General features: G+C 49.7%; 1 protein-coding gene across 1 annotated transcript in view; it reads right to left on the bottom strand.

Annotated features, from left to right (window-relative positions):
• The window catches only part of MSH2 (mutS homolog 2), a 287,390-nt gene that overhangs the window by 88,926 nt on the left and 180,526 nt on the right, over window positions 1-17,938 (bottom strand). Inside the window, exon 9 of the mRNA XM_082252339.1 lies at window positions 3,981-4,104. Within this exon, the coding sequence (XP_082108465.1) occupies window positions 3,981-4,104 (124 nt within the window). The remainder of the gene's footprint in view (window positions 1-3,980; window positions 4,105-17,938) is intronic.

Below are 17,938 nucleotides of genomic sequence, written 5' to 3'. Positions count from 1 at the left end.
TCTTTGGAAAAAAAGGCTTTTTATCAGGAGAATTCCACTCCTGTTTAATCATATCCAATAGGGAGCTATGCACAGGGAACACTCTAGCATGCTTTTTATGACAAGCGTACATCAAGTCATGCTTAGAGAGATGCACTTCTTCCTCCTCAATTTCTAGAGTTGTATAAACTGCCTTTAGTAGGTTATCTACATCCTCCAAGCTCAATTTAAAGTTGGAGCTATTATGGGAATCCTTGTCTATGGGTTCCTCCCCTGATACCGATCCTTCTTGCTCCCCACCGGAGGAGTGGGAAGAAGAAACTTCCTCCAAACCCACTGGGACATTCAAAGATGGGGCCTGGGCCAATGGAGCCTGAGCTGGGGTGGAAGGCTGGACTGGTGCCTGCATCTTTTCAACGAGAGTTTTGAATGAACTAATGGTACTTTTTAGTTCATCTCTCACTGAGGTCAGCATTTTCTGGGTAGAGACTGCAGGGTCGTCTCTGACCAGTTTAGCTATACATGCCCGGCACACTGCTTTGTTCCAAGAGGAACTCAATTTCTCTCCGCATACAGCACACTTCTTTTTGGGGGGCTGAGGTGGGTTATTGTCCTGAGCCTTGGCCTGGAAGATAAAAGACAAGAGAATTATAATCAGGGAAACTTGTCCTCCTCCCACCTCCCGCTTATCCCCCATTTGTGATTTAGAAAAGAGGGAGCGGTGCTGCTTAACCCCTGCCCCTAACGATAGAAAAGAGAGGGGGGAAGGGGAACGGAGTTCCTAACAGGTATCTGCAAATAGGGTGTACATTTCCCCTTGCTTACCTGAGAGGTGCCGATGCCAGAGCCGACTTCCACCGCCTGTGCGGTTACTGTCGTGTCCATCGCTCTGTATGGTGGTCCCAGCACTGCTGTTTCCACCTAACATCGGTCGCCCATATGTACTCACTGTTCGCGCCTTCGGAAACTGGAACGAGGGTTTCCGGCGCCCGCGGATGCCGTCACTGCGCCGGAAGTGACACTGTCGCTTCCCGTGAGGCCAGAGTGGATACGCTGAGTTCCGCCCCCTCCGTTTTTGGCGCCAACTTCAAAATTTCTTCCGAAGTTAGCGGTTCCGGGTACACAGGACTCTGCTCCAAGGAACCGGCCGACCAACGGAGTGGACTCCCCAACGTTCCACCAGACAGCAACCGTAGTCCTGCCGAGAGGCTAGAAGAACAGGAGACAGCGGTCAGCCCCTATTGCGGCACTAAGGGGGCTATGGGCCGCAATAGGGGCTGGGGAGATGCATCTTTCCAAGTCTTTCCAAGGACAGTCCAGGAGACCGGGAGCTTCAGTTCCAGGAACATGTTACCCCCTGTCCGGAGGAAACACTAAATACTGAAGGTGAGGACTAAGGCACCGCCTTTTATTTGAATTTTGGAATGTGTTTCCTGTCCCTGGGGGAGGAGCCTAAGGTCTCATGGGCTGTCCTGGAAGACGACTTTGAGAAAAATATCTAACATTGAGGCTCCGTTCACATGTAGGCGTTTTGGGGGTGTTTTTCTGCTCTAGGATCAGCTCTCAAAACGCCCAACAAGACAAATTCTATTCATTTCAATGGCCCCTGTTCACATCTGAGCCTTTTGACGCTGTGAGCAAAACGCCCAACGCTCAAAAAAGTACATGAGCTTCTTTTTGGGCAGATTACAGGCGTTTTCCATTGGTTTCTATTCAATCTAAAAACGCCTGCACAAAAAACGCCTGCAAAAACGCCCATAAAAACGCCTGAAAAAACGCCGGTAATAGCAACGCCAAGATGTGAACATAGCCTGAATCTCCTAGATTGTCTAGCAAAAGTTATGATTACATAAACATAAAGGTTGATTAAATAAAACTGGTTTCTATGCACAGCTGCACCAGATTCTGCACTCTCCAATCAGCTTCAAGTTTTTATTTTCAAAGCTTAATTGAACATACTGAAGTTAAAAGCTGATTGGCTACCATGCGCAGCTGCACCAGATTTTGCACTCTCCAGTTTTAATAACCCCATGGTAATGGATATTTTTTATACATTTCTTTGGATTTCTTATCTTTTTAAATTAGACTAGAATTCATTTTTCTTTACATAGCTGACCCGCATTACACACATTTCTGTCACCAATAATTATTTCTATACAAGATGAACTATATTTTGACAGATCCTTGTCACCTTACATTTAAGGTATAAGCAAGGATATTCCCACAATGTAAACAAAGCATCATCTGACAGCACTAATGCTACATATAACACGTCTCATGGGAATGGCAGATGACAGTACACGCTATAGTTACAGCAAGGAGTATTGGAAGGACCTATGTACTCTGACAGCCCAATGTTACTTAAGGATGATGAAGAAAAAAATCAATGACTTTAGTGACAATAAAAGTGAGTCCCTGTGAAGCCATCAAGTGTAGATCTACCCCTCAAATTTATTTATGTAACGCACTGACACAAACAGTGCATCCACCAGCGCCTTTTCATGCAAGGCTAGAGGAGCAGAGGAATCATCCCCATTATCTGAGCACTCCGGGTGCGTGGACGCAGACCTAGTAGGGTCGCTATACACGAAGCTCACCCGGAAAACATAATTAGGGGAGGCCGCCAACTGCAATCCTGCAAAGAGGATCCACGAATGGACCACCTACTGGACCCCACAAAAAAACGAGGAAATATCCCCCTTAAAAGGGGTCCATCCCCTGTGATGCAGACGCATAGACAGGGTACCCACGCTGAAAGGGGAACGTGCCCCACACAATAATAGCAGCAAGGCTGTCATTAAAAAATTAAGCGCCCCCACACCGCCACCCCTTCCAAGGGAGGCGCCAAGCCGACCACATGGCCTAGCAGGCCGCGGCCTAAATTTTTGTGGAGGCCCAGTCACAAGTGCACAGATCCCAGCCCACCAGATGCCCAAAGGAAGAGTGGGCGCCTCAGCTAAACGCACTGGGGTCGCCCCTCCAATGGGGGGGCCAAAATTTTTGAGGGCGCCCAGCCGCTTGAACGCGACCCCCAGTGGAGCCGACCACCAAGTGGCAGCGGAGGGGAGGGCAGATGCCCAAATGGGAGGCAGTGGATTCAGCCAGCCTAGCCAGCCTAACAGGGGCCGTCTTGCGTAGGTTTCAAACTAGTAGGCCACAAAGCCACCGCCTAAATGTTCGGTTGGATCCGGTCGAGGGAGGTGCGTAACTGCCGAGGCTAAACTTTCCGCTCTCCCAGCCCAACAACCGCTGCAGGGAGCCCAGAGGACATCCCTGCCCTAGTCACCAACCCCCAGGGTGGCAGGGAACCCTGCTCAAACCCCCATTGCGCACCAGGAAAACCCAGTCAGCAGCAAATCCAACCAGCCCCCCTTAAGAGCATGTGGGAACAGTCAGGCGAAAGACCCACAGTGACCACCGAAAATTTTGGAGGGGCTAGGGGGAAGGGGGGAACCCGGGGGTCCCACCGTCCCAGAGAGACATAACACCGGTATTTAGGTTTAAACGGAGGACGTATATACACATTGTGCGTTTGGCAAGTGGTTAAGGACACCCCAAAACAACTTGCAAAATACAGTATGATTGCCAAAATGCGATTCAGGCAAAAAAAAGGGGGTCCAGCACCATTTTGGTGCAGATGCAAAATGTACGGCTCAAATAGTACCACACAGACATTACATGTGGTGTGCACAGGAATACGATGTGAACCCAGGCTGAATAAGATAACGTGCTTGGATTTCACTGACTTGACACACTTTAAATCCTTATCTACAGAGCAGAAACAGGCAAGTACAACAAAGATTACTAAAAATCCTTGCAATAAATATGGTTGAGGGGACTGGGATTTATAGTAATGGACAATCTGGCATCCTCTGCAGTGTTTAACAGATGTGAATTCCACAAGAACGATGTACTTCACATCCATTCTATGACACGGTCAATCTAGCGACCACAGAAGTGAGATAAACTCCAGATGCCTCATACACGGAGATGACACTTACCCAACTCCCTGGCTGCACTGTTAAGAGACGCCTGCATGCTCTTCTCCAGTTCATCCATCTTCTCTCTCAGTTCCGTCAAGTTTGGATCAAAGGACGCCTTCACCAAAAATTCATGGTTGTCTACCTGGAAAAGAGGAATTCTTCTGATCATAAACTCAGAAAGAATATCTGTATATGAAATAGGACTCATCACTATAAAAGCTGGCCATACGTTAGCAGATTGTCAAGAAGGCTCATTGAAAATGTTCGGAAAACATTGAATGGGTAACTCCACTTTCGTGGGGGAAAAAAAAATAGCAAATAAAGAAACAATATAGCGTATACAATTGCGACACAAGTCATATTTTAATTGAATGTTATTAAAAATGACCTTTCCTTTTCAATCTGCAGCTGTTGTAATTTTCTGAAAATGCAATATGGCCGCCTAGAGCTGTTCTGTACACAGAACGTATGCTAACCACACCCCAGAAACATTTCCTGCTTGTGTGATTGGCTCACCAATTTTCCCAGACGTCTGCCTAAGAAACAAGTCAGATTTATGGCATCCCCTGCAACAAAAATGTCAGCCCATTTTTGGTTCGATAAACTTCAATGTAGACGCAGCAGAAACACATGAAAAACACAGTGCTGGCTTCTATTGCATGACAACAGAAAACCCGGAAAACCCCAAAAACGGAAAGCCCATTAAAAAAAAAAAAAAAACATGTAAAAAAAACAAATGCAAAATGCACTGGAAAAACACATCCAACGCAACCTGCATTGGTGTGAACCTAACCTAAAACACCAGTAAGATACTTTAAAGCCAGCCATACACTAGTAGAATTTCATTTGACATTTTTCTTTTTTAATCATTGAGGTAAAATCTACGTTCTTTTTAACTGCATAGAGAATTCGAAGAAGCAGGATGGGAAAGTTTTTCCCAAAATAAACAAATTTCTAACCAGTGGTTTTCATTCAGGGAAACTCAACTCACTCCAAAATGGAATGTTAAAAACAACAAATATTTAAAGTACTTCTAATGAGATTGATCAAGTCAGTAAAGCGCAACTCCACTTTTGAGAAAAAAACATTCCCCTCTGGGTGATCAATGTGCATTGCAAGGATTGTACCAAACTTTGCTGCAGATTCCTCCCTTTTATTAATCTGAAGAAATCCCTGTTTGTTCCTCTGTGATGAGTGGGTCTAATGGGAGTGGTTTCGTTATTATCAATCAGCTGTGCAACTGCAGATCACTAATAAGGAAAGCTGTTGCGCCTGCATCCCGTTAGACGTGTTCCTATTGGGAGTATCTCGCCAAAAATGACATTTTACCTCAATGACTAAAATATTGAAAGAAAAATGTCAAATTAAATTCTACTAGTGTATGGCTGGCTTTAAAATATCTTACTGATGGGAACAGCTTTTCAGCCTAAAGCCCCGTACACCCGGGCCAAATATCGGGCGGCATCAGCCAGTTTCTATTGAACCGGCTGATGCCACCCAACATTCGGCCCATGTGTACGGGGCTTTAGGGTGAAAAGCTGTTCCCACCAGTAAGATACTTTTTTTTTTGAAAAATTATTTTTATTGTTTTATAACAAGAAAAAAATACAGACAGTGACAAACACCAGTCCCTAACATGGCGGGACGGCACAACAACCCTTCCCAACCCACCCCTCCCACCCTCCCAACCCTGGCAGCTTACCTATAGAACCGAGTAAAGCATAGGGGGCCGGGGGCGGCCGGGACAGCATAACCCGTCCAGACCGCCCCCCCCAGGCCCAGGGGTACAGGACAAAAAAAAAAAAAAAAAACACATACATGACAACTGGATCAGAACACAAAGTTACAGGTCAGAAATAGCAGAGGTTTCCTGACTGAAAGAAAAGAACCAGTGAGAGTGCGGGCCCAAATAAACCATAAGATACAGACACTTCCCATTCACAATTAGCCCGCCGTCTCGGTGGATTCCACCCATGCCTTCCACACCTTTTCGAACTTCCGGAGACAACCACGGGACTCGTAAGTGGCCTTATACAAAGGTAAAACAGCGTTCACCAGCCCCTTCCAGAAGGGTATCGAAGGGGGTGACACTTTTTTCCAGTGTAGTAGGATGGCCTTCTTGGCATAAAACAGTAGTATAATCAACAGCGTCCTATGAGCCACCGAGGGGACCACCTCCTCCACCAGGCCCAGGAGACAGACGCTCTGGGTCAGCGGAACCGGAGTCATAAGCACCCTTCCAAGGCAGGAGACGACCTCCGACCAGTAGCGCTGAACCAGAGCACAGTCCCAAAATACATGTCGGGCATCCACTGGGGCAGCCGAACATCGCCAACACTCAGCGGACACCGACGGAAAGATCCTGGCCAGGCGGGCAGGCGTATAATACACTCTGTGGAGAAATTTAAATTGGATGAACTTATCTCTAGCCGCCACCAGGTGTTTAAAGGGATCTGTCCACAGGTCATCCCAGTCGTCCCCCTGCAAGTCAGGAATATCCTCCGTCCAGCGCTGCTTGCAGCGCACAATCCCCGGAGGGGTGAGGCGGAACAGTTCCTTGTAGACAGTAGACAGTGTTTTACTAAGGTCAGGGTTAGTCAACATCAATTCCAGGTCCGACGGCACTGGCTCGATCCGGAGATCTGCAAACTGACTCTGGAAAGCGTGCCGCAGCTGTAAGAAACGGAAGAAATAAGTCGTGGGTAAGTCATGTCGGGAACGTAAGGTGTCAAAGGGGACCAGTGCACCCTCGGTGGTAACGTCCCCCAACGTCTTTATACCAACAGCAGCCCATACCCCAGGGTCCGGGAGGTGGTAAAAATGGGGAAGTCTGGGATTCATCCACAAGGGGGCAGAAGGTGAGAAACCAAGGTAACTAGGGCACGCCAGCCTCACCGTCTGGCCCCACGCCTTGATCGTAGCCTTCATGGAGTCGGTCAACGGCAGATCGGTGCTCACCCCTCGAAATAATGCCAGGCGTAAACTCTCATAGGACCCCAGGTGTGCAGCCTCCAGAACCGTAGCCGAATCCTCCGCATCCGCCCTCAACCAACGTCTCGCAAATACCATCTGCCCAGCTAGGTAATATTTATGCCAATCAGGAAGAGCAAGCCCACCACTGGCCTTGGGCTCCTGGAGGGCCCGCAGGCCTATCCTAGGGGGCCCAGGAGACCACAAAAAGGATCCGATGATGCCATCCAACTTGCGAAAAAAGGCTCGAGGGACCCAGGTAGGGGAGTGCCTCAAAAAATACAATACCACGGGAAGAAACTTCATCTTCAATAAGGCAATACGCCCAAGCAACGAGAGCGGGAGCCTCCTCCACACCTGTACCAGCTGTTGTAGCCTAGGCACAAGCGGGAGGAGATTCAGGGAGTAATAATCCCCCGGGCACCGCGTGACTTTAACCCCCAGGTACGTGAAGGAGTCCACCCAACATAGGGGAGGATCAGCAGGGGAGACTGCCACCGGCGCCCCAGTAAGGGATAGGACGGAAGATTTCCCCCAATTCACCCGGAGCCCGGAGTAGGAGCCGAAAGTGTCCAGGATGCGTAAAACCGCCCGTAGGGAGGGACCCGAGTCCCTAAGGAAGAGCAGCATATCGTCAGCATACAGAGCCACGCATTCCCTAATGGATCCCACCTGAATGGCATCAAAGGCATTGGAGGTCCTGAGAGCGGTGGCCACCGGTTCAATCGTGAGGGCAAACAAAAAGGGAGAGAGGGGGCAACCCTGCCGGGTACCCCGCCCCACCCCAAAGTACTCAGATTTGGCCAGACCCAGCCGAATGGCCGTACGAGGAGAGGAGTATAGTAGTTTAACCCACAGCCGGAACGTAGGGCCGAAGCCCATCAGCTCCAGCACTTTATGCATGTACGACCAGTCGACCGAGTCAAAAGCCTTTTCAATATCGATAGAGACCACAATCCGCTGCGGATAGTCAGCAGGGGGTAGCTGAAGATGGGTAAAGAGGCGTCTGATATTGGTATCCACTGACTTCCCTGGCATAAAACCCGTCTGGTCCGGGTCAACCAATGTATGGATGACCCCCGCCAGTCGGGACGCCAGGATTTTGGAAAGGACCTTCAGATCTGCATTTAGAAGGGCTATAGGCCTGTAGGAGGAGCACTCCACGGGGTCCTTACCTGGTTTCAGCAACAACACCATGGTGGCATCGAGCATGGAAGGGGGAAGAGCTTTCTCCTCCAAACAATATTGAAATAGACTACTAAGGCGTGGAGCCAGCTGCTCAGCAAATGATTTATAAAAATCTGCGGGGAACCCATCCGGACCCGGGGCCTTATGCGGAGGAAATGCGGCAATAGCCTTTTCCACCTCCAAAGGGGTAATAGGGGCGTCCAGAAGGGCGCTGTCGTCAGCAGTCAGTGTGGGGAGGTCGAGACCTTGAAGGAGCAATTCCATGGCAGTTTGGTCGTAGTCAGTGGCAGGGGTATACAAGGTCTCAAAGTACCTCCTGAACTCAGCCAGTATGTCCGCGGGGTCCGTCAAGAGGTCACCCCCTGAGCTCCTGAGAAGCGGAACATTAATCGGGGCCTTTTGATCCGCCACCAGCCTCGCCAAAAGCTTGCCGTTCTTGTCCCCCTGCGCAAACACCGAAGCCCGCACATGTGAGGCCTCGGTGTGGGCGAGGTCAGAGAAGTGGAGAGAGAGAGCGCGCCGCGCCTCCATTAAAGAAATGTAAGTGGAATCAGAGGCCGACTCCGCATGTTCTCTCGCCCGCTCTCTCTCCTCCTCCTGTAGGGACACAATCGTACTGTTATGATCCTTCCTAGCAGACTTAATACCGGCTATACATTCACCCCTGGCCACCGCCTTAAATGCCTCCCACACCATCTCAGGTTCCGCAGAACCCTCGTTGCTCTCCCAATATGTCTGAATAACCTTCTCCAGCCGGGAGGTAATCTGCTCATTTTGGAGCCATCCAGAGGACAGCCTCCAGCCCCGCTCTCTAGCCTCCACCTGGAGGTGCACTGTCAAGAGAAGCGGGTTATGATCAGACACCCCCCCGGCCAGATAGTCAGCAGTGGAAAGGAGGGATTGCAGACGAGCGTTCCCAAAAGCTAGGTCAATGCGGGCCGCAGAACGATGCGAGGCGGAAAGATGAGAATAACACCGATCATCAGGATGCTTCCAACGCCAGAGTTCCACCAGGCCCAAAGCAGATGCCCAGGCCAAGAGGTCAAGCGAGGCCGGCCGACTGGAGTTGGAAGTATCCAACCCACCATCCAGAATGGCATTAAAATCCCCCATCAAGAGCACTGGCAATGAAACATGATCAGAAAGTTTGTTCATAAGGTCATACAGTAGTTGCACCCTAAAGGGTGGAGGCACATAGACATTAATCAGAAGCAGTTTGAGAGAATATAAAGTAACGACTAAAGCCACATAGCGTCCCTCCGGGTCGGAGACCACCTGGTGGATGGAGCAAGGAATCGCTTTACTAATCAGGATCGTGACCCCCCCGTGCATAGGTGGAATGAGTGGCGTGAAACGCCTTTTGTATCCAGGGTTTTCTAAGTGCCCGGACCAAACTACCATCCAGGTGAGTCTCCTGAAGGAGGAACACGTGTGGTCTGTGTTGCTTAAGATATTGAAATACAGCAGCCCGCTTATACTTGCTATTAAGCCCCCTCACATTCCATGAGAGGAATCTATAAACATCAGCCATGGGGGGCATGTAGAAAAGGAAAAATAAAAATAAAAGGGGGATGAAAAAAACAGTCAGGGATGGCCAGGAAGTCCACAATCCAGTTGTCCGAGTCACATTCAGTGCACCACAGAGACCAACAGGCCCCGAGGATCCATATAGTCAGGAGGAGGTAAAGCTGCCCAGAAAAAAACTGCCCAAATGCCCTTGTACCAGCAACATCAAACAAGCCAGGGAGTCCTGGCAAAACCCAGCTGGCACGGGCCTGAAGCCCCAAACTTCCCAACATGAGAGTCAGTGAACGCTGTGCAGTGCAAACAAAGTTCGACAGGAACCAAATGAGTGTAGTAGAGACTCCAGCGGAGCCCCCGGGCAGTCAGGAGCACATGAGACCAAAAAAGGGATACAAAACGGGGGGGAAAAAAGAAAAAAGGAAAACCTTGCACAAAGGGACATCAGCACTCCAGGAAGCAGGGGACAGATCCGTGAAGAAGAGCAGTCCGCAGCCGGGAATCAGCGAATACCGTCCATCCACTCTGAGACCTCTTGAGGGGATTCAAAAAATTTCACGGAGCCGTTAAATTGAACCCGGAGCCTGCTGGGGTACAGCATGCTATATTTAATTTCCTTATCTCGGAGACGTTTACGGACTTCCGTGAACGACCGGCGTTTCCTCTGGGTTTCAGCCGAAAAGTCGGGGAAGAGCATGATCCGGGTATTCTCAAAGTGTAGGTCTTGATGCTTCCGGGCCTCGGCCAGGAGCATGTCCCGATCCCGATAGTTCAGGAATTTGACCAGGAAGGGCCGTGGCGGGGCCCCCGGCGGCCTAGCGCCCAGGGGAACGCGATGGGCTCGCTCCACAACATATGTGGGGGGGGAGATCCGTGAGGGCGAGCAGATCCTTAAAGAATTGTTCCGCAAATATGGCCGGTTTAGACCCCTCCACCCCTTCAGGGAGCCCCACCACTCTCACATTATTGCGGCGTTGGCGGTCTTCAGCATCGTCCGCACGGTGCTGCAGGGACTTGACCAGGCCCTGGAGTTCCGCAAGTTGGGCGGCATGAGTGGTCGTGCTGTCCTCCACGTTGGAGATGCGGCCCTCCGCAGTAGCAATGCGGCCCCTCACCTTATCAAGGTCGTGGCGTATCAGGGTGCACTCGGAGGCCAGATGGTCGATCCGCACCATGAGGGAGGCCTTGCAGTCATCGATGGCCGCCAGGATCGGAGCTGTAATGGCCCGCTGGTCTGCCTCCTGCTGTGTGACAGAGGACTGGGACGTAGCCGGCTGCACCTGAGGAGAATCGTCCGCCCGCTGCTCCGGCTCCATGGTCACACTCTCCCTCGAGGCGCGCTGCGGTGTGTGCAATGGCGCCAAGATGGCGGAGGCGGAGCTCTGTGCCTGGCCGCGAGCGGAGCGGGTCTGGCGTTGATCCTTCCGGGTCTTACCGGGAGTGCCGGAGGCCGATGTAGGCATCCCCAGGATGAGCAGATGTTCCCCCACCGAACAGGAGCGGTTACAAGCCCGGGAAAACGGTCAGGAAGGATTAATGGCAGGATAGAACCAGGAGCTCCGCCGAGACACGTCCTGTCTTGCTCACATCCGGACACGCCCCCCCCAGTAAGATACTTTAAAGCCAGCAATACACTAATAGAATTTAATTTTACATTTTTCTGCCCATGTGTGCTGCAGCCGGTCTGACAGAAACCAGCTGTTCGGGCATGACCAAAAAAGGTCTGCCGATCAATGACCAATCAGCGCTCCTATCCAATGACAGAGCGCTGACCGGAGGGTTCTGGTGGGGGGCGTCCGTCCCCCTGTCAGAAGACAAGAGAACAGCAGGGGCGATCGCTGTACTAACATTGGAAAGTTAGTATAGCAGCTACGACCTGAGTGGTCAGCCCGCTGTGTTGAACGGAAAAAAAAAAAAAACCTAGCAGGTCCGAACCTGTTTCAGCAGCCGCAACCACAGAACTGAAAAACGCACTGGATTTATTCGAATGGTACACCGCACGCACTAGAAATCACACCCGCATGGGCGTTTCAGGAGGGACGGCAGCCCATTTTTGGCTTGATAAACTTCAAAGTAGAGGCAGCAGAAATACATCAAAAACACAGTGCTGGCTTCTCTTGCATGACAACAGACCCCGCCCAAAAACGGAAAGCGCATAAAAAAAAAACATGTAAAAAAAAAAAATGCAAAACGCACTGTAAAAAACGCATCCAAAGCAACCTGCATTGGTGTGAACCTAACCTAAAACTAGCAGATTTCGGGTGCAATGACCTGTATCTGAGCAGACGATCATTAAGCCTGAGTGCCGTCACATGGTAACCAGAGTTGGGCTGCTGTTTCAGCTGTCCACACACTGTGCAAAATTCCCTTCATCAGTGGCCCTGTCTGCCCCCTCCTGGCTGACATCCTTCCATTGAAAAATTCAAGAAATAGGCAGAAAATTGATGGAAGAATTGTGACTACATCCAGCAAGATGCAGCCACTGTTCAGGTATTCTGACAGCCGCTGACGGCAGCTGTAATACTACAGCCCTGTAGGGTGGGGGGCTTGTCTATTTATGAAATAGACCTGAAGGAAGTGGAAATTTTGGTACAGATGTCTCATCACTGAAGTAAGAAAGGTTTAACCACTTAACACCCGGAAGATTTTACCCCCTTCCTGGCCAGGGGGTATTTTGCGATTCGGCACTGCGTGACTTTGACAATTGCGCGGTCATGCGACGCTGTACCTAAGCTAATTTGACGTCCTTTTTTTCCCACAAACAGAGCTTTCTTTTGGTGGTATTTGATCACCTGTGCGATTTTTTGATCACGCGCTATAAACAAAAAAAGAGCGTCAATTTTGCAAAAATAACAATATTTTTCACATTTTTTTATATGAAATTCCCCCAAAAAAATGTAAAAATCTAATTTTTTTAACATTTTCGGCCAATTTGTTTTATGCTACATATGTTAGGTAAAAAAAAAAAAAAAAAAGAAATCACAAAAAGCGTATTTTGATTGGTTTGCGCAAAAGTTATTGCGTTTACTAACAAAGGGAAAAATTTTTGTCATTTTTGTTGTTTTATTTTTTTTAACGCATAATGGCGGCGATCTGCAATTTTTTTTGTGGTACTGCGACATTGGGGCGGACAGATCGGACCCTTGACTGACATTTTTGGGGATACCAGTGACATTACTGCAGTAATCAGTGCAATACATATGCACTGTTACTGTAAAATTACACTCGTAGTGAAGGGGTTAACTTTATTTGAGAGAGAGGGGCTGTGTGTGTCCCTAGGGGCGTGATTCTAACTGATTGGCTGTGGCTTGAGGTGTAGGAACAATGATCAATGGTCCTACATAGTAGAACCATATGATCACTATTCCTACACAGGGGAAAATGACAGGCGGCTTGTTTACACTAGCTGCCTGCCTTTCTCCCGCTGTAAAGGACGATCGTGAGTAAGCGGCGGACATCGGGTCCGCCGGGCACACGGGGGGGGGGGGGGGGGTCCGTGACCGCGCCGGAGCGCGCCTCCGGCGGCGCGCACTCGCTCCCCAGAGCCTCACAGGCTAGTGACGTACCGGTACGTCACTTTGCCTGTGAGGGGCTGACTGCCGCAATATATGTACTTGTGGCGGTCGGCAAGTGGTTAAGGATCCAGCAAACCAAGTGATAGGTGGCACTGATGAGGCTGCACTGATAGCCCAGACTGATGGGCACTGATAGGTGGCACTGGTGGCCAATGATGGGGCCGATGTCCCTGTAACAGAAGCCAGTTACTGGCTTTCTTCTTTTCTCCTCACATTGTGAGCGTGAGGAGAAAAGAAAAAAAAATAGGAAAATAGTACTGTACACTATACTCTACATGACCCGGGGCTGCAGCTCGCTCAGATAGTTGAAATGTAGCCGCAGTTCTGTGGACAGAGCAGAATGACATGAAAAATTCATCGACCTATGGGAAGGTGCTTCCAACAAATGAGCAGCAATAAAAATCCTCGCACAGAATAAAAGCCAAGCACCACACATTTCTACACTGCTTTAAATCAGGCTTCTAAAAATACATAAAATGGCCTTAAAACATACAGTGCCTTTTGTCATGTTACAACCAAAAACGTAAATCTATTTTATTGGGATTTTATGTGATAGATCAACACAAAGTGGCACATAATTGTGAAGTGGAAGGAAAATGATAAATGTTTTTCAAAATTTTTTACAAATAAATATCTGAAAAGTGTGGCGTACATTTGTATTCAGTCTCCTTTACTCTGATACCTCTTACTAAAATCCAGTGGAACCAATTGCCTTCTGAAGTCACCTAATTAGTAAAAAGAGTCCACCTGTGTGTAACTGAATCTCAGTATAAATACAGCTGTTCTGTATAGTCCTCAGAGGTTTGTTCAAGAACCTTAGTGAACAAACAGCATTATGAAGGCCAAGGAACACACCAGACAGGTCAGGGATAAAGAAATATTATAAAACAGCGCTACCAGGCTTGTGAAATACTAGAAAACCATGAATTACAAATCCATAATATAATAAAGTGCACTAGTGACAAAAATCTGGACCACTCAGTAATACTGATAATAGTAATAAAGTGCACCAGTGACAGTAATCTAATACCATACAATCATATTAATAACAATAAATATTATAAAGTGCCAAATAAATATATAAATGACAATAAATGTTATAAAGTGCAAAAATGTGCAATGAGTGCCAAAGTGTTAAATCCAGTGCAGTAAGGAAAAAAAAAAAAAAAAAAAAAAAACTATATATATATATATATATATATATATATATATATATATATATATATATATATATATATATATATATAACACATATATACATATATATACACATATACATACATATATACATATATACATATATACATATATACATATATATATATATATATTAGGGATGCACCGAAATGAAATTCTTGGCCGAAGCCGAATAATAATGAAATGCTTGGCCGAAGGCCGAATACCGAATGCGGTGTTTCACATTTTTTCCATTTATTTTCAGTGGCGGAGCCAGAGGGTTAGCTGGGGTGGCAATTGCCACCCCAGACAAAGTCCTTGCCACCCCTGTTGCCACCCCGCTCGCTGAAACATTACACTCATTGCAGTGGCAGAAGTAACAGGTGCAGCAGCGCACTTGCGACCGGGCCCTGGTGTCCCGCCACTGTGGGTGGGGGGGGGGGGGCGCTGACTTCTCTGGTTAGGTTATACTAGACAGAACAGGGACATTTGCTGCACAGCACAGCGGACCGCCCACACAGTCTCAGCCTGGTCCGTGCAGCTGCAGGCTGATGCCTGATGAATGGGCATTCTGTCTGAGAGCCGATCTGCTGACCCAGTACAGTGATGGGGGAGGAGCTGCAATTCTGATTGGTTGTGATGCTGAATGAGGATGGATGTCACAGGAGACACGTGGAGCAGAGAGGGAGCTGAGAGAGACAGCAATGCAGGGGGAACCGAGTGCACAGTGACAGCAAGTGTCACTGAATCTATTCCCCACCACCGCTGCTGATTTAATCCATCCCTAGCCCTGACACCCATCCCATCCATCCCCCCAGCCCTGACACTCACCCCCCCCCCTCCCCAGCCATGACACTCACCCCCCCCTAGCCCTGACACTCATCCCACCCATCCCCCCAGCCCTGACACTCATCCCCCCTCCCTAGCCCTGACACTCATCCCTCCCCTCCCTAGCCCTGACACTCATCCCCCCCCCCCTAGCCCTGACACTCATCCCTCCCATCCCTCCCAGCCCTGACACTCACCCCCCCCTCCCTAGCCCTGACACTCATCCCACTCATCCCTCCCAGCCCTAACACTCATCCCCCCCTCCCTAGCCCTGACACTCACCCCCCCCTCCGTAGCCCTGACACTCATCCCCCCCCTCCCTAGCCCTGACACTCATCCCATCCATCCCTAGCCCTGACACTCATCCCATCCCCCCTCCCTAGCCCTGACACTCACCCCACCCACCCCCCCCCCCAGCCCTGACACTTGTCCCACCCATCCCCCCCCCAGCCCTGACACTCATCCCATCCATCCCTAGCCCTAACACTCATCCCACCCCCCCCCAGCCCTGACACTCATCCCATCCATCCCTAGCCCTGACACTCATCCCATCCATCCCCCCCAGCCCTGACACTCATCCCACCCATCCCCCCCTCCCTAGCCCTGACACTCATCCCACCCATCCCCCCTCCCTAGCCCTGACACTCATCCCACCCATCCCATCCCCCCCAGCCCTGATACTCATCCCATCCATCCCTAGCCCTGACACTCATCACATCCATCCCCAGCCCTGACACTCATCCCATCTGTCCCCAGCCCTGTCACTCATCCCACCCCCTCATCCCCAGCCCTGTCACTCATCCCATCCATCCCTAGCCCTGACACTCATCACACCCCCCCCCAGCACTGCCGCTCATCCCCCTTCCCCACCAGCACTGCCACAATTGCATGCTCCAGGATTCCCATACAGCCACCTGCACACCTGACTAGGAGGGGCGACATATAAAGGAATCAATTTTCTAACAGCTAAAAGGCTGCAGGAGGAAAATAAAGAGGGTCTATTCCTCTATATGCCACCCCTCCTATCCACTGCCTGCTGCCCCAAGCTCTTGTGCCCGCAAAAAAAAATAAAAAAAAATAAAATTGTGAAAAAATAAATAAACTGGTAAAAAATAAAATAACTAAAATAAAAAAAATGACACCAGTCGCTGAACTACCAGGGTCCCAAAAGTTGCACTTGTGACCGGGTCCTAGCATTTTGCCAACGGCTGGGGGTCAGGGGGGCCCTTTATGGTGTCTTGCACCCAGGCCCAGAAGGTTTCCAGTTACGCCTCTGACTCATTGGCTGTGCTGAACGATAGAGCGTGGGCGACTCCGCGCCTGCAGCTAGTTCTCCTGACTGTGACTGAGCGGTGAGCAGCAGCGGCACTGTGAGTAGCTGCACAGCTAACCAATCACGCGTGCCTGCACACCTGATTGGTTCTCTGTGCCGCTACTCACGACGTGATTGGTTCGCTGTGCCGCGCTCAGCGCTCGGTCATGAAGAGAACTAGCTGCGGGCCAGGCAGACACAGACTAAACATGTGGGATGGATGTGCCTGTGTCAGGCTGTGTTCTTCTTCTACCTTAGGACGGTAAGTCTCTCTGGTCTCTTTATTGAAAGGGACATGGCATGCTGGTCACTACATTTATGGGGGGAGTACGCTGGTCACTACATTTATGGGGGGGGGGGGAGTACGCTGGTCACTACATTTATGGGGGGAGTACGCTGGTCACTACATTTATGGGGGGAGTACGCTGGTCACATTTATGGGGGGGAGTACGCTGGTCACATTTATGGGGGGGAGTACGCTGGTCACTACATTTATGGGGGGGAGTACGCTGGTCACTACATTTATGGGGGGGGAGTACGCTGGTCACTACATTTATGGGGGGAAGTACGCTGGTCACTACATTTATGGGGGGGGGAGTACGCTGGTCACTACATTTATGGGGGGAGTACGCTGGTCACTACATTTATGGGGGGAGTACGCTGGTCACTACATTTATGGGGGGAGTATGCTGGTCACTACATTTATGGGGGGAGTACGCTGGTCACTACATTTATGGGGGGAGTACGCTGGTCACTACATTTATGGGGGGGAGTACGCTGGTCACTACATTTATGGGGGGAGTACGCTGGTCACTACATTTATGGGGGGAGTACGCTGGTCACTACATTTATGGAGGGAGTACGCTGGTCACTACATTTATGGGGGGAGTACGCTGGTCACTACATTTATGGGGGGAGTACGCTGGTCACTACATTTATGGGGGGGAGTACGCTGGTCACTACATTTATGGGGGGAGTACGCTGGTCACTACATTTATGGGGGGAGTACGCTGGTCACTACATTTATGGGGGGAAGTACGCTGGTCACTACATTTATGGGGGGGGAGTACGCTGGTCACTACATTTATGGGGGGAGTACGCTGGTCACTACATTTATGGGGGGAGTACGCTGGTCACTACATTTATGGGGGGGAGTACGCTGGTCACTACATTTATGGGGGGAGTACGCTGGTCACTACATTTATGGGGGGAGTACGCTGGTCACTACATTTATGGGGGGAGTACGCTGGTCACTACATTTATGGGGGGAGTACGCTGGTCACTACATTTATGGGGGGAGTACGCTGGTCACTACATTTATGGAGGGAGTACGCTGGTCACTACATTTATGGGGGAGTACGCTGGTCACTACATTTATGGGGGGAGTACGCTGGTCACTACATTTA

The sequence above is a fragment of the Pelophylax lessonae genome (assembly GCF_965119305.1).
Source record: "Pelophylax lessonae genome assembly, chromosome: 3".
Taxonomy (NCBI): Eukaryota; Metazoa; Chordata; class Amphibia; order Anura; family Ranidae; genus Pelophylax; species Pelophylax lessonae.
This window is presented reverse-complemented; position numbering and strand designations above follow the sequence as displayed.